At 39.0% G+C, this 23,233-nt stretch overlaps 1 protein-coding gene across 2 annotated transcripts in view; it reads right to left on the reverse strand.

Moving 5' to 3' along the window:
* TAF4B (TATA-box binding protein associated factor 4b) overlaps positions 1-7,944 on the reverse strand; it is a 196,632-nt gene extending 188,688 nt beyond the window's left edge. For both annotated transcript variants that reach the window (XM_044666491.1, XM_044666499.1), the window contains exon 1: positions 7,548-7,944. In XM_044666491.1, the coding sequence (XP_044522426.1) occupies positions 7,548-7,944 (397 nt within the window). The remainder of the gene's footprint in view (positions 1-7,547) is intronic.
* Positions 7,945-23,233: the final 15,289 nt, after the last annotated feature.

The following is a 23,233-nucleotide window of genomic DNA, read 5'->3' on the forward strand; positions in this document are numbered from 1 at the left end:
ACCAAAAAAAAATTAAGTACATTCAGAAGCAATGTTAACATAGAGAAATGGAAACAAAAAGCACACCCTAAAAAAAACCTCTGTTTTCCACTTAAATATCCAATTATAGACAAACTGATGACACAGTAACTAGCTATCACAGGCACAGGCAACTCCTAAAGCAACAGGCTTTTTTTCCCCACTGTGGACCCAATTCCACTGAAGGTGTTAAGATTTCATTCCTTCAAATTTAGGAACACTCCCAACCAACTTTCCATCTAATATGCACACAACTCCAAGGAAGGCAAGAGGAACAAAAAACACTTAAGGAACTTCTTGGCAGACTTTGTGACTATAATGTCAAAGGGTTAATTATTTCCTACTTATTCCATAAATAACTTGCTTTGTATTTATCTGTTTGTGTGTTGTTTCCTACCATTAAATTGTAAGCTCCTTTAGGGCAGGACCTATATTTTCCCTCTTTTTATATCCTTAGCACTTATTACAAAGCCTGGCACATGTTTAGTGTTTAATAAATGTTTATTGATTAATTGTGATTAATTTTGTAACTTGGTATTTCTTTTTTTTTTTTAAACCCTTACCTTCTGTCTTGGAGTCAATTGACTCCAAGGCAGAAGGAAGAGTGGTAAGTGTAGGCAATGGGGATCAAGTGACTTGCCCAGGGTCACACAGCTGGGAAGAATATAACTTAGTATTTCTGACCGATGATAGTATCTGCCATTAATTTACACTTTTTTTATAGGCTAATAAGCAAAAAAAAAAAAAAAATTTTAGATTTACATAAGATAATTCTTTTCATCCTAACAGCTCAAAGAACAAAGAGGGCCACTGCTTATTTTGCAATGAGCTACCTATATGCAATACTGGGCAACCTGTCAGGTCATGTCATATTACTATAAGGGGCAAACCCTCAGGTCAGCTTGCTACCAAGGCAAGCTCAGCAAAACCAATGACCTCAGCATAAGTAGAACCAGCTAATTCCAGAGACCACAAACAAGCTTACAGGTTCAGGAACCCCACCCTTACACTCTACAACAGGGGTCAGCAACATATGGCTCTTTCTGCAGGAGCCATAAAGTCAATTTTTTTTCAGGTGCTGTTACAGGAGCACGCACTGTGAGCACTGTACAGCTCTCATGAAATTACATTTTAAAAAATGTGGCGTTTATGGCTCTCTCGGCCAAAAAGGTTGCCAACCCCTGCTCTACAATTTCAAGCCTTTCTTGCCATGAGCTAAATAAAATGCATCCATGTCATTGGTTCAGGCATCTGGGTGGTACAGTAGATTAAGTACTGGTTTTAGAATTTTAACCCAGATTTTTCCTAACTATCTCAGACAATTACTAGCTGCATAACCTTGAGGAAGTCACTAAAACTCAATATTCTATCTGCTTCCAAACCACTATTATACAGGGCTTTCCTCTATTCCTTAACAAATATGTAAAATGGATTGTAGGAGAACATTATACAGAGTAACAACAATATTGTGGAATGATTAACTGGTAAAGATTTAGCTACTCTCAGCAATACAAAGATCCAGGACAATTCTGGGGGAGGTAGGACAAAAAGTGCCATCCACTTCCAAAGAAAGAACTGTTGAAGTACGAATGCAAATAAAAGCATACAATTTTTCACTTTAGTTTATATGGGTTTTTACTTGTGGGTTTTGGTTTTATAGGAGTATTCACTTACAAAAATGAACAATATGGAAATATTTTACATGATAATACATTTATAACCTAGATCAAATGGCTTATCAGCTCTAGGAAGGGGGAAAATTGTATAATGAATTGTATAATTTCAATTTTTTTTCCTTTAACCAAAATAATTTGTGAATTTTAAGTGAAGCATATCCATTATTTAGCAAGATTATATGACTTTAAATTTTGTTTCTGTAAATTTAGTCAAGCAGTAATTAGAGCCCTGATCAACAAAAAATGATAAAGGAAGTGGAGAAGTTGATTCAAGTGTTCCAATATACTTTGGCAAAATTAATGGTATTTTGTATTGTCCTGATTATCCATGGGAAAAATCAAGGTCGTCCACTACCCCCTATTCCGCTGATGGTGAACCTTTTAGAGATGTGGTGCTGGCCCTGTCACTACCCCTCTCCCCCACAGAGTACCAGGCTCACCATGCCCACTTTACCCCACACAGGGAGAGAGAAAACACTCCCATTGGGTTGCTGGGCTGGTGATGTGAAAAAATGTCATCAGGCAAGTGGAGAAGGGAAAAGAAGCAGCTCCTCCCAAGACCCTCTACCTTTCTAGTAATCAACTGGGGAGGAGGGGGAGTTTGCCCAGAGAGTGCTCTGCGTGCCACCTTTGTCAACTATGCCATAGGTTCACCATCGCTGCCCTATTCCTTTATCTTTTTCTCTAATTTTTGAAGTAAGCCCCTTCCCTACTGGCCAATGCCACTTTCTTAGGTCCTATTTCAAACTTGTCTAGAGATTATCCCATGAATAATTCCCTCTCCTATTCTCTCTATTAATTCCCTCTCCTAAATCTCTCTCTATTCAGTGGCTCCTTAACCCTATTCCTTCTCCCAAGTCTACTTTTTCTTCTCCTTTTAACTACCAAACAACAACAAAAATCATCTACCAATGGCTTTTATTTTTTCCCTCATAATAATTATCAATCTTAGTCCTTATCACTTAGACCAAATCATAATTCTGAGAACCTAAAGGAGCCTCTTCTCCTGGATGCTCTCCTTCTTTCTCTACCAAGACAATGCTCTCTTCTGTCTGTCTGACTTATGGCTTTCCCATTTCCCTTTGCTGGATCTTCCTGGGCCCCTTTTCCTGTCTATACTCTCTCTGTTGTTGATAAATTATGTCTACAAAGATGACTCCAAACCCATATATGTATGCAGCCCTAAACACTTTCATGAACTGTAGTCTCACATTACCAAATCCTTCCTACACACTGCAAGCTAGGATGTTGCAACAAATGTCAAATTCAAAATGTTCAAAATAGAATTCATCACACACTCTCCTATACTCCAGCAAATTCCCCTATTTTAGTTAACATTTTTTTTAAAAATGAAGTTTATCAATTGATGTAAAAATTTTACTTAGGAATAAAAAATTTCAACCTGCTCTATTTTCTTTGGCATAAAGGTGTACTATAAATTGCACTGTGTTCAGTGATACAGGTTGGTCCTTCAAGATATTCTTATCTCTAGTCCTAGTGTTAATGGCAGCACCACATTTCTAATCACTCGGATTCACAACTTCAGTCATCTTTGACACTTCCCTTTCCCTCACTTCTGCATATTCATCATTTGTCAAAGTCTTAAGATTTCTATTTCCACATCTTCAATACCCATTATATTCTCCCCAGGTACATATAGCCAGTACCCTGGTTCAATTCCAACCATTACTTTCTAGACTAATGTAATACCTTCCTTAACTGAATTTCTTGCTTCCAGTCTCTCTCTTCTTCAAACCATTGTTCACAAAACCACCAAAATAATCTTCCTCAAGAACCAGTTTACCCATGTCATTCCCTCAATCAAAGATATTCAGTGGCTCCCAACTGCTATTATGATAAAAATAAAAACAACTAAATCTGACTTTTAAAGCCTTTGACTATCTGGCTCCAAACTATCTTTCTTTTCAGATTTGTTTCAATACACTCCTCATATACACTACATCCCTGTCAAACTATTCACCAAACTTTGTATTCCCAGAATAACAGAATCACAGAAACTCCAAGTTAAATAGAACAATCCCTCAGAAGCCACGCAATTCAATCCAATCCTGAACAAGAATCCAGTTATAAAATTCTCATTCTCCTTTTTGGATAATTCTAACTGAGGAAGTTTTTCTTATCTCAAACCAAAATGTGCCTTTTTATAATTTCCAACCATTGTTCTTACTTTTGCCTTTTAGGACCAAGCAGAACAAATCTAATCCCTCCTCTTTGATAACCCTTCATAGTTGAAGACAGCTACTATGTCCCCTTCAAGCTTTTTCTTTCCAAACTAAATATCTCCAGTTCTTACAATAGATACTCAGAGGTCATAACCTCAAGGTCCAATACCATCCTAGTCAGCTTCTTGAGAGCAGAAGTTGTCTTCCAATTTACTTTGTATTCCCAGTGTTTAGCACAGTGCCTGGTATATTGTACATAGGAGTTTAATAAATACGTATTGGAAAAAAATTTTAATGTTTATTGAATGAATGAATGACTAGACACTTTCCAGTTTATCAATATCCTTCCTAGAATATGATGGCCAAGATTGAACACAATATAATCTAGACATGGTCTCATGACTAGACCTATACCTCTTAAGGCAGCCAAAAATCACATTAGCTTTTTGGGGGTGCCACATTACATTGTTGACTCATACCAAGTCTGTAGGCTACTAGAATCCCAAGATCTTTCTCAAAGGACCTGTTTCTTCTTCCTCTATCTTATTTTATTCTTCAAGTTGATGTTTGGAATTCAAGTGTAAGAATGTTCACTTTTATCTTTATTAAATTTCATGTTATTAGATAGCTACATTGTGTAATGGGGAGAGTCAGAAATGGATTGAGAGACAGAAAGCCATCAGTTCAAGTAGGTATGTGGCCTTTGGAAAGTCATTTAAAATCTCCTGAGCCTCAGTTTTCCTCCTTTGTGACAACCAAGTGAAATTATGAACGTAAGGCATTTTGCAAACCTTAAAGCACTATATAAATGCTAGTTAGCTATAATTATTATTATTAAATTCTCTCTCCATCATATTCCAATCCATCTCAAATCCACAACTTTGGCATAAACTAACCCCTAGACTCAGAATATACTTCCTTAACTCCTCCCTCTTCATTATCTTCCCCTTCAAGGTTCATTCAGTTCAAGTGTCAATTCCAATGTAAAGCCCTTTTTGATTCCGACTAGTATTAGTGGTAGTCTCTAATTACTTGTGCACATGTAATAGACTCCCTTTTGGAATATAAGCTACCTGAGAGCAAGAATTGCTTCATTTTTTGCCTCAGTATTCCCAGTAATAACAGAGTACATGGCACACAGTAGGAACTAAATATTTGTTAATGAAATTAAATTTTAGGACAAAGAACAGGGTAGATGAGCAACTGGGCAGCTAGGTGGCAAAGTGTAGATAAGAGTGCAGAGTCATAAAGATCTCAGTTCAAATCTGGCCTCAGACATTTTTAAGCCTGGGCAAGTCACTTAACCTCATTGGCCTCATTATCCTCATCCAGATATGGAAATGTCAAAGCACTCCAGTAGCCTTGCAAAAAAAAAAAAAAAAAACCACAGTGGGGGATATGGCTGAATGATAACAAAAGCTGGGCAACCATAATGATAAGTCTGATAAGAGTCATGATTCTTTTTTTTTTTAAACATATAGGCATATTTTCCCAAAATACAATGCCAATCATTTGTTTTTTAAACCTTTGCCTTCTGTCTCAGAATCTGTTCCAAGGCAGAAAAGAAGTAAGGGCTAGGCAACTGGGGTGAAATGACTTGCCCAGAGTCACACAGCTAGGAAGTATCTGAATTTGAACTCAGAATCTCCAGTCTCGTGGTCTGGATCTCAATGCACTGAGAGCTGCCCTTGCCACTCATTTTGAAGAAGGGACACTAGATTATATGAATCAACTGCTCATTTTCCTTTATCATCTTTATCATTCAGAACTTCGATTACTTCAATTATTGTTTTAATAAGCTGACAAATAAAAGTTTCTCTAAATGAGAATGTGTTTCATTTAAATTCCACAAAAATTATTTTAGCTAAGAAAAAAGTAGAATTTACTCAGTAACAAAAAATATTTGCTATAGTTATTATTAACAAAATTAAATTCATCAAACTTTTAAAAAAACCAAGAGTTCACTTGTACAGGAAACCTCCCAAACCGATCGACTACAGCAATTCCTCAGCAATTTAAAGTCTTATCAGTTGTCTAGAGAGCAATTGGAGGTTAATCAATGTGTCTGCCCAGTGTCACAAAACTCATGTGTGTCAGAGGTCAGACTTGAACTTGGGTCTTTCCAGCTCCCAAGCAAACTCCCTATTTACTGGCTACACTGTCTCAAGTGCTGGGGATACAAAGACAAAAAACTAGACTATCCCTTTCCTCAAGGAACTCTCATTCTACCAAAAATTTTGTGTTCTACCTCTGGGTGAGTCACTTAATGGTGAAAGCCAGGTTTCTTCATCTGCAAAACATAAATACCAGTATTATCTTCCTAAGTAAGAAGGATAGGGAGGGGACAGCTAGGTGGTTCAGTGGAAAGAGAGCCTATAGATAGGAGGTCTTAGATTCAAATATGGTCTCAGATACTTCTAGCTGTGTGACCCTGGGTCAAATCACTTCACCTCAGTTGCCTAGCCATTCATTGCTTTTATGCCTTAGAACCAATACTTAATATGGATTCTAAGACAGAAGGTATGGATTTAAAAAAGAGAGAGAGAGAGAATTGTAGGAAGAATCAGGCTAGATAATGTATGGAAAATCATAAGTCTATAACATTTGCAAACATAAAGCAAAAGCTAAAAACAGGTTCTGAATTAAGCCATCTGAACCTTCCTATTCAGAAATCCACCTCTAGTTTTCCCCAACCAGTAAATAGCTAACAGCTGTTTTTCCTACCTAACCAGCAGAGATGATAAAAACATCTATGAGGTCATGCCTACTCTTGTCTAGAAATCCATTGAAAGGTAGAATGATTTATTTCACATAAATAAAAAGTGGCATTTTCAAATGCAAGTAAACACTGATTCCCAAAACACCATGTGTATGATGAATAAAAGTAATAAAAGACAAAGGTCCACCTTAAACACAACTGGAGCATTTTCAAACTACTGTACTTCTATAATTTCACACCTTTGGTTCTATTTATCAACTAGGTCACTTACGCTTTGTGTGATGGAAAATCACAATCATAAATTAACAATCAAAGCATAGCCAACGGGCAGAAGGCAGCTCGGTAAATGACAAGATCCAGACAACATCCAGAAACAATACTTGGAAAATTTTGCACTTCTTTCCCACCCCATTACAAATGAGAACTTTCAGAACATCCTTTCCTAAGGCAACCTAGGGAAACCGCCTGTCCACTTCTCCAAAGAAACTTTAAAAGGCTTATACAAAGAAACCATCTACTGCACTCGTATCCCAGGAATCACTAAGGCCTTGTTGCCAAAACTGCTCCAGCTTCCACTGAGTCACTTGGGTGAAATTATCTTCCAGAACTGTGGCAAAGAAAAAAAAATACAGCAATGACTCAAAAATAAGGGGGAAAAGGGCTTTCTCAACCTTGTAATACAACCCAAGTTACTCAGTATGTTCTGGTCCTGTTTCCAACAAGCTGACTGCAAACTCAAAAGACTAGGTATGTCAGTTTCTTTAGGAGTGCACCCAGGTCTCTGACACACTTTAAATATGTAAAAGGAAGAGCGAGCACGAGAGTGGAAAGGAGGGTGGAGAGGCCCTATCCATATAACCTTTCCTAGGTCATCACAGATGCGACCAACGTAATTATGGTTTGGGGGAGAGGGGAGAGAGGAGTAATTTTTTTTAAAAGTTGAAAACTTACCCGGTGAGAGCTGGAAATTGGCAGGCAACTGGATCGTAGTTGTGCTGGGAGCTTTCGCGGCCACAATTTGGGGAGCGGGCAGTCTGGGACCAGTGCTGGTCTTGGGAACGGTATTGACAGTGGCCAGTTTGGTCACCAGAGCCCCCATGGGGGCTGTCTTCACCTGCGGCTGGGATGCTGCGGTCACCAGGCTGAGACTTATGGGGGCCTTCGTGTTCAGGGGCACAGGGGTGCTCCTCAGCGGTGACGGGAGCGCGCTGCTGGCGGCCGGAGGGAGGTGGCTCTGGGCACTGCCGTTGGTCAGAAGGGCTGGGGCCATGGTCACCGTCCCGGGGACGCTGAGGCACGCAGGAGAAGAAGCGGCCGCTGCACCTTGTTCAGAGAGGCCGGCAGGCATCCCCCCAACCGAGGCAGCTGAAGCTGCTGCGGCAGCCACGGGGCTGCTGCTCATGGGGGAGAGGAGGGCAGAGGCTTTGCGAACGGTTCCTGGCTCCAAAACTAAGCGAGCTCCACAGCATAGCGAGCCAGAGTCCCCGGGTCTGCTGCAGAGAAGTCAGGGGCCGGCGTGGCGGAAGGTCCAACCCGAAAAAAACGACGAGAAGGAGGATAGCCCCGGGCCGCTCAGCGCTGTGGCGGCGGACACGCCAGCAGGAAACCCATGCTCCCGCCGCCCTCACCCCGGCGCTCCCACGTGGGGCTGCTCCCCGCCAGCCGGCTGGCCCGGCGCCTCAGTGAAATCCCGAGCCCGCCCCGCGGCACCAGCTCATGCTGCGGCAGCAGCTCGCCGGCTCTCCCTGGGCCCAAACTTGTGCACTAGCCACAGTGGTCCCACCGCCCAGCCCCAGCCAACCCCGCCACCGCCGACTGACACACACGCACACACACAAAAGGAAAAATACACAAGAGGATGGGGGTGGGAGGAGAGAGAATGGAATAAAAAAATAAAGAGAAGGGAAAAACCCCAGACTTGAACGTAATCCTCCTACTTAACAGCAGAGCGGCAGCAACTCACGACTGCGCCGGCCATGTTTATATAGCCACGCGAAGGACGCGCGCACGCGCTCTGCACCCCACCGCCACCCCTCCCGGGTTTCCCTGGAAATCGTGCTTGGTGATTGGCCCTTAAGAACAATCGGGATTGTGACGTCACAGGGGACGGCTCGAAAGGGCGTTCTCCAACCTAAAATAATGTTGGGGGGTTGGGGGGGAATAGAAGAGAGCGAGGGTGCGAGTTGCTGGGCACCCACGTGGGAAACTGAAGGGACCTCTACTTTGGAAATAGGATAAATCGGCATATGTCCTGGGCTCACTCTTCAGGAAGAGGAAGGCCGACGACGACCTGTCTTTCCCATGTGTGGTTTGAGAAGCTCAGGCTGGTCTCAAGCATTGGGGGTTCTTTATCTCGTCGGCTTTCTTCCAGGCTGAAAAGTCTCTGACCTTTGCAACGCAATTGCAGTTGAAAAGAATAAAAATTTTAAAAATGTACCAGCATTTTTTTCTGTAATACATAAATTCAGCTCTTTGATCACCCGTGGGATGCATTTAGGTTAAGTAATATACTTATGTCCTTTTTCCCGGGGATGGCTATTAAACCGGGGTTCTCCCTACTCCATCCTATACTTGAAAACTATTTGTTGGTTGTTGTTTTTCTTAAGTGGAAGTGAAGGACTGGAAAGTCATCTTCATTAAATTTAATCAAGTTCAGTAGAACTCATCCCAATCTGTTTCTAAGTTTATAAGGCATCTTGACTGCATTCGAAAGTATGTGCTCTCCTCTCATTTTGTAATTATCCGCATCTATTTGACACTTAAAATTTGCAAAGCACTTTTCTGTGAGGTAGTGTGTATACATATCCCCATTTTGCACAAGAGAAAACAGACTCAGCAAGTTGTTAGGTTCAGTTTGACATGATGTCAAGTCAATAAGCATCTATTAAGTGCCAGGGTTAGCTTTATTCTCATAACTAGGTGCCAATGGAAATGTGTTGGGTTTTTTTTTCCTTAAGAAAATCAATAAATAAACATTAACTGTCTACCTAGGTGCCAGGTACTGGTTAAGCCCTGGATGTATAAAGAAAGGCAAAAACACTGCTATCCAGGAGCTCAAAATCTAATGAGGGAATCACTATGCAAATAACTATGTACAAAGGATAATATATACAAGATAAACTGGATATAATCTCAAGAGTGAAAAGGGATGGGGGAAAGGTTTATTAAAGAAGGTGGTATTTTAGTAGAGATCTGACAGAAGTCAAGAGAGGCTTTGCCAAAAGGCAAAGGTGGTAGGAAGGGGATTCCAGGCATGAAGAACAAGCAGTGACATCCATGGAATAAAAAGGAGTGTCCTGTGTGAGGATTAGCAAAGAAGATCACTATCACTGAGTACAAGGAGGGGAGTAAGACTTAAAAGGAACAGGAATGGGGGGGGGGGGGCAGCTAAGTGGCTCAGTGGATAGAGAGCCAGGTCTGAAGATGGGAGGTTCTGGTTTCAAATACAGCCTTAGATACTTCCTATCTTTGTGGCCTTGGGCAAGTCACTTAACTCCCATTGCTTAGCTCTTAACAAGCCTAAAGAATCTATTGATTCTAAGACAGAAGGTTTGGATTAAAAAAAAAAAAAAAGGAATAGGAGTAGAAAGACCTTGGCCATGATCCATCTTCATTTTTCTGCACTGTCAGTAGCATCTGTCCCTGATAAATACAAGCATCCTGAAGAGTATTATCTGGTGTGGGTAAAATGTGGCATTCTTTCCACTACACCAGGGGTCAGCAACCTTTTTGGCCTCAAGAGCCAAATTTCATGAGAGCCGTACAGTGCTCACAGTGCGCGCTCCTGTAACAGCACCTGAAAAAAAATTGACTTTATGGCTCCTGCAGAAAGAGCCATACGCTGCCGACCCCTGCACTACACAGTGCTGCCTCCCCTCTATATCATAAATTTTTTTTAAAATTCTAATTATATAACCTTTAAGCTTTGTTGTTACTGTTGTTCTTCAGTCATGTCTGACTCGTGACTCCCTTTGGGATTTCTTGGCATATAATGGAACAGTTTGCCATTTCCTTCTCCAGTTCATTTTACAGATGAGGAAACTGAGGCAAAGAGCATTAATTAAGTGACTTGCCCAGAGTCCTATATCTAGTTAAGAGAAACTAAATTTGAAATCAGGTCTTGCTGACTCTAGGCCCAGTGCTCTCTAACCATTACACCGCCTTTGGTAAGTATTTGTACTGTGGTGTGAAGAATATTGTATTTGGGTTCATAAAACTAGCCTAGTTGTATATGATCTTATGTGACCTTGGACAAGTAAGTCATAATCTTTTGGCCTCAGTTTCCTTGCCTTTAAAATGACGGCATGGCCTCTAAATTTTTTTCCAGTCTAAATTTTCTGATACTTTTCATCCAAATCTTTTATAATCCTGGGAAAATACTGAGGGCTCTTTGACCTGTGTTTCTTGGGCAAATGCTTAATTCATTGAAAATATGGCCAAAAATGAATATCAATTGGAGTAATTAGGTAGCTAATGAAGAACTAGGGTGTGATCCTTTGGAAAAGGATACCCTCCCATTAAACCAAGAACAGGTCAGTAAAACTAGAAGTCATCTGTTGGATGCCAATTGAATTTCCACTCTGAAAAATAAAAGCAGGCTTTGGAAAGGAAAAACTCTAACCAGACATTCCATTGGTGTCACTTTATGGACATTATCCCCCAGTGAGTTCCAGAATAATTACAAAGTAGCTTTGAGGAGCAGGATTTGTTTTCTGTGTCTAAGCTTATAATGGCATAATAACCTCAGGAAGCAAGAACAGATAGTATATAGAAAGCTATCCTTAGAATCAGGATAACCAAGGTTCTAGTTCTTCACCAATACCCTGGGAAGTGGAAAAGGAAGAGGCTATGGCTTTAAGACCTTAAGTTGGGGAGAAAATGATGCTCTGTATTAGCAGAGGAAGTACCTCAGCAGGAACATCCTATAGTAATATATAGTGTGGCCAGGATACTCTATCCATTTCAACTCTGATAAAGTTATTAGGTGAGAATTCATCTCAATCAATCCAAGACCTTACACATACCTTTGTCAAGCATGCCCTCATTCATTATGTGTAAATTATTCTCATAAAAACTGTACACAAGTGGGGAAATGTGCATATGGGTTGGTGGTCTTGGTTCTTGGTTATCTTTTGGCAATAATAACTTCTGAGATTTTTCCCCCTGACTTTGATATCATTTGCTCCTTCAAATACTTTGAGAATTAAACCTTTAGATACCTGAAAATTATGTTTTCCTCCAAAATAGGATTCCTATGGAAATTTTTTTGTCTAATGCAACTGTTTTTCCCATCCTTATTTTCTTCAGTGACATTTTCCACTTCTTTTGTGTTAAAGTTCAAATGTGGCAATGCCACTGTGTTTGATAATAAAATGTTACAAAAATATTTTTAAAGATCTTTTCTTTTTTTCAATATATTTGTTGCTTTCTTTCCATTTTAGCCCTAAATGTTCTTAATATGACTTTGGTTAGTTGAATCTTTATTCAAGATATCTTTAATTTATTTTTTCCCTCCACTGATTCTCATCTCTTCGTTATGTGGAATTAATTAAAATTGTCTATCATCTATCTCTGTGAGATTTTACAAATAATCATGCATTCTAAATCAGTTTCTCGTTGGCTACCATTCCTTTTTCCTTAATAAATCAAGTGTTTGTTGATTAAAAGGCTATTCCTTCACTTTTGGCCTCCTCTCTAAAGCAAATGACTTATCTGAGTTTAAATGTTTATGAAATTATTGTAATCTATGTCCAAGTCTTTTTCTGAATCCATTTCCTGTTTTTTAGCATCAGTATGTTCTTTAAGCAGATAAGTTTTGACTAATTTTAAGTCATATCATTATTTCCCTTCATTCTTTTTTCTAGTTTTGCTAAAAATGTGCAAAAATTCTTGGATCAAGAGAGAAGATACAGTTCCTGGATAAGAGCTGAGTACGTAGGTGAAGATTACTGAAGAAAAGAGGGGTTCCTACACAACGCTGACTTTCTGGAGCAAACAGAGAAGTGTAGGGACATGGCAAGTAGCTGGAGTCAAAGACAATTAGGAAACAGACATGATATTGAGGATTAAAGCAGAATCTTGTCCTTCCCTCTTATTATAAGTTATAACAACTGTTAGGTTCAGAGGAAATTAAGAAGTGAGTGGCTGAGTATTTAGCATCCCACATAGTTTTCACCTTTCAAGGGAACACCAACCCTATAGTAGTACTCAAGTCTAGAGAACCATCTTGATATCTAGAAGAGAATCAATGAATGGAGAGATGTAACTATCAGCTCCCAAATGCCTTCCCTCTTAGGGATGCCCAAGACACAAGGAAATATAAGTTTAGAGGACTACACAGATCCTTGAGAAAAGTAGAATTCATTAGAGACAAAGAATTACTTTACTCAAAATAGTTATGAGTCCTTTGTATTTCCTATTTTTTTTTAACCCTTACCTTCCATCTTAGAATCAATACTGTGTATTGGTTCTAAGGCAGATGAGCACTAAGGGCTAAGCAATGGGGAGGTTAAGTGACTTGCCCAGGGTCACACAGTTAGGAAGTGTCTGAGGCCACATTTGAACCCAAGACCTCCCATCTCTAGGCCTGGTTCTCAATCCAACTGAGCCACCCAGCTGCCCTATTTCCTGTTTTCTATTGCGTGAAATAAAGCCCACCCTTGATTTGATGTATTTTTGTCCTAAGTACTTGTATGGGACTCGAGGACCCTTTAACCTTTTCTGTAGAAAACTAAATATGAGATACTTTCTAATCATCTCTAGGGAGGCACTGAGTGGGGGTAAAATGAGCCAAATTCTGATATTTCTTGGAAGAAAACATGGGGTGAGGGCACAAACCAGAAAGTAATTTGTGAAAAACCCTTTGAGACTGAATTTGGTCTATGTAATTCCAGGACCAGGGAACTGGAGCATGGATTATATTTAATTATAAACCTAGGATTGTACATTTATCCCTACCAAATTTCATTTTGTTGGACTTAGCCATTCTTTCTAAATCTGAACTCAGTCATCCAATGAGTTCCCTATCCCTCCATACTTAGGTCATTTGCAAATCTGACCATCTTGCCACTATGCCTGTAGCTAAGTTATTAGTACATATTTGAAAACATCACAGGAATGTCTCTCCATTTCCTTGTTTTATTTGCTATTTTCTTTCTATTCTTACAGTCCAAATATCATTCTTCTTGATATAGAAAATAGAAGTGAAGTAGTCTGTCTTCTCTTCATTAACATCATCCCAAACACACTAGGTCATGGTCATGTTCCTTTTTTGGATTGTCCCCTTACCTGAAACAGCTTTTTTAAAAATTGTTTTTGTTATTCTTACTGTATTGAAGATGGATTGGAGCACTTTCCATGGAGTTGGGCATGAGCTCTAGCTCATTGCTAAGAAAATGCATGACACAGCAACTTCTGATTGGTCTCTTGGTCTGCATGACTGAGGTTGCTTGAAGATCATTGATGATGAAGCCAGAAAGAGTAAGGAGAAAGTCTCCAATTTCTTATCTGAGCACTCTGTCTTTGGAGCACTTCCAGCTCTACCTTTCCCTTTGGACTTTTAGTCTATTCCTGCTACACTAACAATTATTCCCAAACTTAGCTTGTTCTGAACGTTAGCATTCCTGAAACTATTACAGAATTGTTCTTATTCTTATGGAGTCAAGGCTCTAGCAGTATGTCTAGGAAGAGTGAAGATTTATAGCTCCAATGCAACTACTGGGTGCTGAATGCCATCATTGTGCAAGACAGTCAATCAGTAAGCATTTATTAAGCACATTTATTTAGCATATGTGCCAGGTATAGTGCCAAATGCTTCAGGATATGAAAAAAGGCAAAAGACAGTCCTTGGTATTTAACCTGCTGTCTTAGCCAAAAAGGGGAGTGATAGTCACCCATTTGGACCACTGAAAGGCATATACTTTTTCCATGAAATGATGATACAAAGATAAACTTCTAGAAATGATGTGAACTGTATAACTACAGACTTTTAACTTTAGGTTTGGGCAATGCCTCTGAAATTTTTCATAGGTTCATAGAATAGATAGTGTGTAAGGACTGGAGTCAGGAAGATCTGAATTAAAATTAAAATCCAGCTTCTGACATTTACTAGCTTTGTGACCATGGGCAAATTGTTTAACCTCTATTTGCCTCCATTTCCTTATCTATAAAATGACAATAATAATAATAATAATCAGGGTACCCATTAGATGGCTCAGAGGATAGAGAGCCAGGTCTATAGATAGGAGGTCCTAGGTTCAAATATGATGTCAGATACTTCCTAACTGTGTGACCCTTGGCAAGTCATTTAACCCCAATTACCTAGCCCTTACTGCTTTTCTGCCTTGGAACCAATTCTTAATATGGATTCTAAGACAAAAGGTAAGGGGATAAAATAATAATAATGATAATACTCATTTCTCAGGGTTGTTATGACAGTAAAATGAGATAATAATTGCAAAGCACTTAGCGCAATGCTTGACACAGAATAATCCCTATATAAATGATATCAGAATTATTAAAGATCAGCTGGATGGGGGAGGTAGGGGAAGTAATTTATCTTTGATGGCTAATCTGCATCTACTGTCAGGACCCCACACAACATAAATAATTCATTTGACTATCCTCAAGGATCTATGCCACTAATAGCTATTTGCCAAGTTGGAGCCATACCAATTCAAAGAGTAGATTCAGGAGATGCATAGAACTCCCAAGGGAGTATGCATGGCTACAGCTCCTCCCCAAGAAGCCTCTGATGGGAGCCCTGCTGCAAACACTATGACCCCTAAAAGAAAGTAAAATAAACAGCCTGAAAAGTGGAGAAGAATTCAATCGCCCCTGCACAAGGGGCAGCCCCTACAACCACTGTTGTCATGAGTAAGGGGTAAAGGGATATAGTAATAAGAAAACCAAAGTAGGGACAATAGGAGTTTAAGTTTAAGATCCAGAGGCAGAGGCCTTCAAGAGCAGCCACATAAAAATAATACCACAATACTCTGAAGGAGCTACTTCGACTTATCTCTAACTTTCACTAGGATAGAGCAGGACATTATAGGCCAGACTATCCCAGCACCTGTCTGCTTCAATACTGCAATAATGAGGAGGCAAAAGAGATAAATGAACAGAGACCTAGATCTTTCACAGTTCCTTATCTAAAACATCTTTTTTTTTTTTAAAATGGAAAAAGAAAATGAGACATCAGTTCCCTAGAAATAAGAAAAAGAAAGGAAGGAAATAAAAGAGTGAAATAAGGGAAAGAAGAAAGAGAAGGAAGGAAGGAAGGAAGGAAGGAAGGAAGGAAGGAAGGAAGGAAGGAAGGAAGGAAGGAAGGAAAGAAGGAAGGAAGGAAGAAACAAAGGAAAGAACAAAGGAAGGAAAGAAAGAAGGAAAAAAAGAAAAAGGAGAAGAGAGGAAAGGAGAAAAAGGAAAGGAAACCTGTCTGATAGGTAATAAGTAAACCAAAGAAGAAATCTAACAGAAAACATTCTATAAGTCAATCAACTAAAACTTCTTCAGAAAAATGTTGAAAACTGTCTTTAAAAGTAATGTAAACATTATAAAAAATAAAATAATTTGACTAACAAAGGATTGTGATCTATTTAAAAAGAAAGCCATAGTAAAAGACAAATAAATAATTGTAGAAAATGGAAAACATTCATGTAGACTGGAAAGTTTCTTTGATATTGCATGTTGTAAGTTGTATTACATTTGTAAAAAGAAATGAAATTCCTTATTGGTCTAAAGACCTCTGGAATACATCTGGCACAAGGAAGGGAGACACATCTTCAGATGTTGGAAGACACTTGAGGGAATGAGTTAGAGAAAGAAGAGCATAAACTTTTGAATGCTGAACTAGAGATTTTCTTGTAGTCAGAGACATGTGAAGAAGTTGGCCCACAACTGTGTCCTTTAATTCATAGTGGCTATAACCTTGTGAAGAACACAATTACTTTGGTGAGATCCTTCTAGCTCTCCTTGGTTGAGCCAAACACATATTTGGCTCCCAGAAGTCTTTTGTGGTTTCCTCTCATTTGTATAACTTCCCCAACTTTTGTTTATAGCATACTTCAATAAGGAAGTGTGCTTATTATTTATGATGGTTTTTTTGTGTTACTAGCATATGATGGGAGAGATCTAATCTAGCAAAAGTAAGTTAACTGGGAGCAGGAGGAGGCCCAGTGGATTGAGAGCCAGGCCTGGAAGTGGGAGGTCCTGTATTAAAATTTGGCCTCAGACATTTCCTAGCTGGGTGACCCAGGGCAAGTCAGTTAACCCCAATTGCCTAGCCCTTACCACTCTTCTACCTTAGAACCAATAAGTATTGATTCTAAGATGGAAGGGAAAGGATTTTTTAAAAAAGAAAGAAAAAAGAAAAAGTAAGTTAATTAAAGGTGGAACCAACACAGCTAACTAGAAGGAATAGGTACAGCAGAATTCCTCTATTATTCCTTGACAAGGATTAAGAAAATGTACCTGATATAGTTCTGATACAGAACTCCAAGAGGAAAAAAAATTATAATGAATAATTTTTCTAGCATTGGTGAGGCTAGGCAGACAGAGAGATGTATAAATCCTAGAGATAGGCCTACCCAGGAATGATGGGATGGAGAATTAAACCAGGGAGAATCTATGCTCTGGGGAAAGAAGAAGTTCCATACCACTAAAAAGGATCCCAACATTGTAGAGGGTCTAGTAACAGATGCTAACCTGGCAAGGATCTGTGACTTGGAGGATTGAGGAAAGGACTTGCACCTAGAGGAAATATTCCAAGGTGAGAAGGAATCATGGACTCTCAGATCTATACTAAGCAGAATTTATGTGGCTTTGACTTCAGGAATACAATGAGGTTTCAGTTCTATTCTAAAGCCTGTAAGTGAATAGCCATGGCAGAAATCTCAGACTAAAGAGGGAATCTTCAGTTCTGCCATTTTGAGGCAGCAAGGCTTTGCAGACAGCTGAGAAGGGCTGTGCTAAAAAGTGCATCTTGTTCTGGTCCCCCTGATCACCTACTTCTAGTCAGTATAATAAGTTTATAAGTAGCCAGGATAAAGGGGCAATAGCTGGAAATAAGATTGCAAAGGGGAACCTGAAAGTTATATACAAACCATCCCAAATATCAAAGGATCATGGGCAGCTGGGTAGCTCAGTGGAGTGAGAGTCAGGCCTAGAGACAGGAGGTCCTAGGTTCAAACCCGGCCTCAGCCACTTCCCAGCTGTGTGACCCTGGGCAAGTCACTTGACCCCCATTGCCCACCCTTACCAATCTTCCACCTATGAGACAATACACCGAAGTACAAGGGTTAAAAAAAATATATCAAAGGATCATGATTTATAAATTGTATCATATTGTACCAAAATTCACAATTTGACAATAAGTGCTGAATCCATAGAAGCCATGTAAGTGCTATAGTCAGGACCCTTTGGTCCTATGATATGTAAATGCCAAACAAATCTCAGATATCTGCAGTACAGACCAGCAGCTCACCAAATGATGTTGACAATTTTGAGATGAATTGGACATATTAACTTCAAGATTTTATTAACGACTTTGAGATGATTTGACTTTGTTAAATTAAGTAACCCTAAGGTGGCATAATTAAGAATTAGTCTTTTACCCCAAAAACCCTATAAAATGAGAGCTCAAACTCCTTCCCTGATTTCAAGCATTCTTCTATATCCATGGGCTCCATGTTGCCAAGTACTTCCACCTCTAATCCACAGTTACAGTAGTGATGCCATCTGTATCTCCATCCCATCCTCTTCCTCACCTTGCTTGTCTTCCTTCACATCCCTATTTCCCATTCTCATACTATCTGCCTCTGTATCCTTTTCACTATTAGGCTCTACTCTAATCCCCTCAATGCCTTCACTTCCCAGTGTCATTATAGATCTTTCCTGGAAAGTACCCAAAAAGGTAAAAATGCCTGTCCCCATTACATAATTCCATAAATTAATTATCAATACCGTATGAGTCCAGCAGCAATCTACTGGAATGTCCCAGAGGTCAGTCCACAGACTCAAATCCAGGGCAAAACTCACAGATTTCAGAGCAAGAAATCAGTGATCAGTCTTTGCACTGGATCAGACCACACTGGAAATACTGAAATCTTGCACATCCCTAACTTGAGCTACCCCAAGATCTTAGAATAACTTAATATTCAATACATCAAGAAAAGAACAGAAGGGACAAAAAGGCACAAGATCTACCCGGACATTCCTTTAAGAAATGAGCATTTGAGGTGTTTTTTGTTTTTTTTTGTTTTTTTTTTTTATCGTATGTGTGATATGTGTCTTCTTTCATGGCATGAGGAATATAAGAATATGTTTCGCATGTTAGGGCTGGTATAATCTATAACAGATTCTCTACTGCCTCAGGGAGGAGGGGAGAAGGAAGGGAGGGAGAGAATCTGAATTGAAAAATGTCAGAAAAAATTGTCAAAATTTGTTTCTAGGGGGCGGCTGGGTAGCTCAGTGATTTGAGAGCCAGGCCTAGAGATGGGAGGTCCTAGTTAGGTTCAAGTCTGGCCTCAGACACTTCCCAGCTAAGTGACCCTGGGCAAGCCACTTAACACCCCCATTGCCTAGCCCTTACCACTTTTCTGCCTTAGAACCAATAGATAGTATTGATTCTAAGATGGAAGGTAAGGGTTTAAAAAAAAAAATAAAGAAATAGAGGTGACTATTAGCATAACAAAAGGATTCTTTTGGTTTACAAAATAATTCACATAAGGAATTCTTTCTCTAAATCACACTTTAAAAAAATATCCTTATTTTCCATCTTATTATTAATTCTAAGACAGAAGAGCTGCCAGGGCTAGGCAATCAGGATTAAGTGATTTTTCCCAGGGTCACACAGCTAAAGAAGTGTGTCTGAGGGGGCAGCTGGGTAGCTCAGTGAATTGAGAGCCAGGCCTAGAGACAGGAGGTCCTAGTTTCAAGTCTGGTCTCAGACACTTTCCAGCTGTGTGACCCCATTGCCTACCCTTACCACTCTTCTGCCTTGGAGCCAATATACAGTATTGACTCCAAGATGGAAGGTAAGGGTTTAAAAAAAATTGTTTCTAAATGTAATTAAAGGAAAAAAGTATGTAAAACCTGGCCTTAACATAAAGTTAAAAGTAAGGAAGTAGGCTAAAATAATGAACAAACAAACAAAAAAAGAATCTACTGTAAAGACTTCTTATGGTGAAAAGGACAGCCAAGACACAATTCCAGAGAAAGAATGATTCTAAAACATCTACAAGCAAAGCAACAAAGAAAAACATAGCAGGATACAAGTTTAACTAGAATTCCTGGGAGAGATCAAGCAAAAGTTTTTAAAAGTGTTTTAAAATTACTTTAAAAACCAAATTAGCATCCTTGAGGGAAAGAAATGATAGCTATAGGAGAAACAATTGAAAAGAGAATTAACAACAACACAAGAGATACAAAATCTTACCCAAAAATGGACCAAGTCAAAGCTGACGACTTTATGAGATGAGAAATATTTAAATAAAGTCAAAAGACTGAAAAAAATAGAAGAAAATATAAGGTATCTCATATTAAAAAACAACTGATGAATTTCCAGTTCCGGGTTAAGATGGCGGCAGAGTAAAAAGGGAAGAGTAGCTATATTTTTCCACTGGGATATAAAACTCTAACCCTACTGAGAAAGTCAGAAGGGATAAACCAAGGGGAACAGGGGAGTGGGGAGGTCAAAAAATGGAGGGGAGAAGAAGGGAGAGAGAATTCATTAGGCCTTTAAAAATAAAAAGAGGGGAATAATAAGGGAGGGGGTAGAAAGGGAAGTTAATCAAGAGAGGGTTTTTTTTGGTGGAGGCTTTTTGTGGTGGCAAAAAACTGGAAAAGGAGGGTATGTCCTTCAATTGGGGAATGGCTGAACAAATTGTGGTATATGCTGGTGATGGAGTACTATTGTGCTCAAAGGAATAATAAACTAGAGGAATTCCAGGTGAACTGGAAAGACCTCCAGGAAATGATGCATAGTGAAAGGAGAAGAGACAGAACATTGTACACAGAGACTGACATACTGTGGTAAAATCAAATGTAATGGGCTTCTGTACCAGCAGCAATGCAATGACACAGGACACCTCTGAGGGATTTATGGTAAAGAACGCTACCCACATTCAGAGGAAGAACTGCAGGAGAGGAAACATATAAGAAAAACAATTGCTTGAACACATGGGTTGAGGCAGACATGATTGGGAATGTAGACTTGAAACTACCACACCAATGCAACTATCAATAATATGGAAATAGGTCTTGATCAATGACACATGTTAAAACCAGTGGAAATGTGCATCAGCCATGGGTGGGGGGAATGTGGGGGGTGAAGGGGAAAGTAGGAGCATGAATCATGTAACCATGTTAAAAATAAATATTAATAAATGTTTAAAAAAATTAAAAAATAAAAAAAACAAACAACTGATGCCTGCCCTTGGATCCAGCCATACCATTGTTGGGTTTATACCCCAAAGAGATCATAGATAAACAGACTTGTATGAAAATATTTATAGCCGTGCTTTTTGTGGTGGCAAAAAACTGGAAAATGAGGGTATGTCCTTCAATTGGGGAATGGCTGAACAAATTGTGGTATATGCTGGTGATGGAATACTATTGTGCTCAAAGGAATAATAAACTGGAGGAATTCCATGTGAACTGGAAAGACCTCCAGGAATTGATGCAGAGTGAAAGGAGCAGAGCCAGAAGAACATTGTACACAGAGACTGATACACTGTGGTAAAATCGAATGTAATGGACTTCTGTACTAGCAGCAATACAATGACCCAGAACAATTCTGAGGGACTTATGGAAAAGAACGCTACCCACATTCAGAGGAAGAATTGCAGGAGTGGAAATACAGAAGACAAACAACTGCTTGAACACATGGGTTGAGGCGGACATGATTGGGGATGTAGACTTGAAACAACCACACCAATGTATCAATAATATGGAAATAGGTCTTGATCAATGACACATGTTAAAACCAGTGGAAATGCGCATTGGCTATGGGGAGGGGCGAGGTTGGGGGGTGAAGGGGAAGTAAGAACATGAATCATGTAACCATGTTAACTTTTCTAAAAAATCAATATTAAATGTAAAAAAAAAAACTGACCTGGAAAGTAGACTGAGGAAAGATAATTAATCACTGGACTATCTGAATATCATAACCAAAAAAAAAAGCCTTGCATATATGTATATATATATATATATTTATTTATTTATTTATTTATTTATTTAAACAATTCTCTTCTTAGATACTTAGATACTTGGGTCGATACTAAGTATCAGTTCCAAGACAAAAGAGCAGTAAGAAGGGCTAGGCAACTTTTAATTCAATTGCCAAGAGTCACATAGCTAGGTAGTGTCTGAGGTCAAATTTGAATACAGGACCTCCTATCTCAGGCCTGGCTCTCTAACCACTGAGCCACCTAGTGAGTGCCCCTTTGATATTACAGTTCAAGAAATAATAAAAGAAAACTACCAGAGGCAAAGTAAAAATAGAAACAATCCACTGATCATCTGAAAGAAAAGTTGAAATGAAAAGTCCCTGAAACAATATGAGAACTTTCTGGTAAAAGAAAAAATACTGCAAGTAGTCAAAAAGGAAGAAATTATGTATTGAAAAGCTATAGTCAGGATTATCAGGAAAATATATAGTCATAATTTAGTATCTACCAGTGTTAAGAAATGGAGTGTATGGAATAGAGCATTCCAGAAGGCAAAAGATATGGGTTTAAAGTAAAGAATAATATATCTAGGAATACTAAAAGTTTTTAATATATTGTTCAGTCATTTCAGTCATGTATGACTCTTTCTGACCCATTTGGGATTTTCATAGCAAAGATACTAGAGTGGTTTGGCATTTCCTTTTCCATTTTATTTGAGAGATGAGGAAACTGAGGCTAAGAAGGTTGCCCAGGATCACTTACCTAGCAAGTATCTCAGGCTGGATTTGAACTCAATTTTCCTAGCTCCAGGTCTAGCTGTTGAACATTTAATGAAAGAAAAGACCTAAAACATTTTTGATGAAAAGACCAAAACTTTACAGAAAAATTTTGAATATAGGCACAGTTGTCAAAAGAAATAAAAACAACAACAACATGAGAAAGGAACTAATCAAGCATAAACTGCTTGCAATCTAAAATTAAAAGGTGATATATGTGGTCCCTTAGAACTCTATCATTAGGAGTCATAAAAGTAGTCTAATAAAACAGAAGACCTGAAGATGATTTTGTAATGTTTTGATGATCTTAAAAGAAAAATAGAAGAGGATTGCTAAGTAGCTTAGTAGATTGAGAGCCAGGTCCAGAGACAGGAGGTACTGGGTTCAAGTCTGGTCTCAGACACTTTCTAATTGTGTGACCCTAATCAAGTCATTTAGTCCCCATTACCTAGGTCTTACCACTCTTCTGCCTTGAAACCAACACACATTTTTGATTCTAAGAGAGAAGGTAATGAGAAAGAGAAAGAAAGAAGGAAAGAAGGAAGGAAAGGAAGAAAGAAAAGAGGAAGAAGGAAGGAAAGGAAGAAAGAAAAGAGGAAGAAGGAAGGAAAGGAAGAAAGAAAGAAAGGAAGAAAGAAAGAAAGGAAGAAAGAAAGGAAGAAAAAGAAAGAAAGAAAGAAAGAAAGAAAGAAAA

This window comes from Gracilinanus agilis, chromosome 1 (assembly GCF_016433145.1).
Source record: "Gracilinanus agilis isolate LMUSP501 chromosome 1, AgileGrace, whole genome shotgun sequence".
Classification (NCBI taxonomy): domain Eukaryota; kingdom Metazoa; phylum Chordata; class Mammalia; order Didelphimorphia; family Didelphidae; genus Gracilinanus; species Gracilinanus agilis.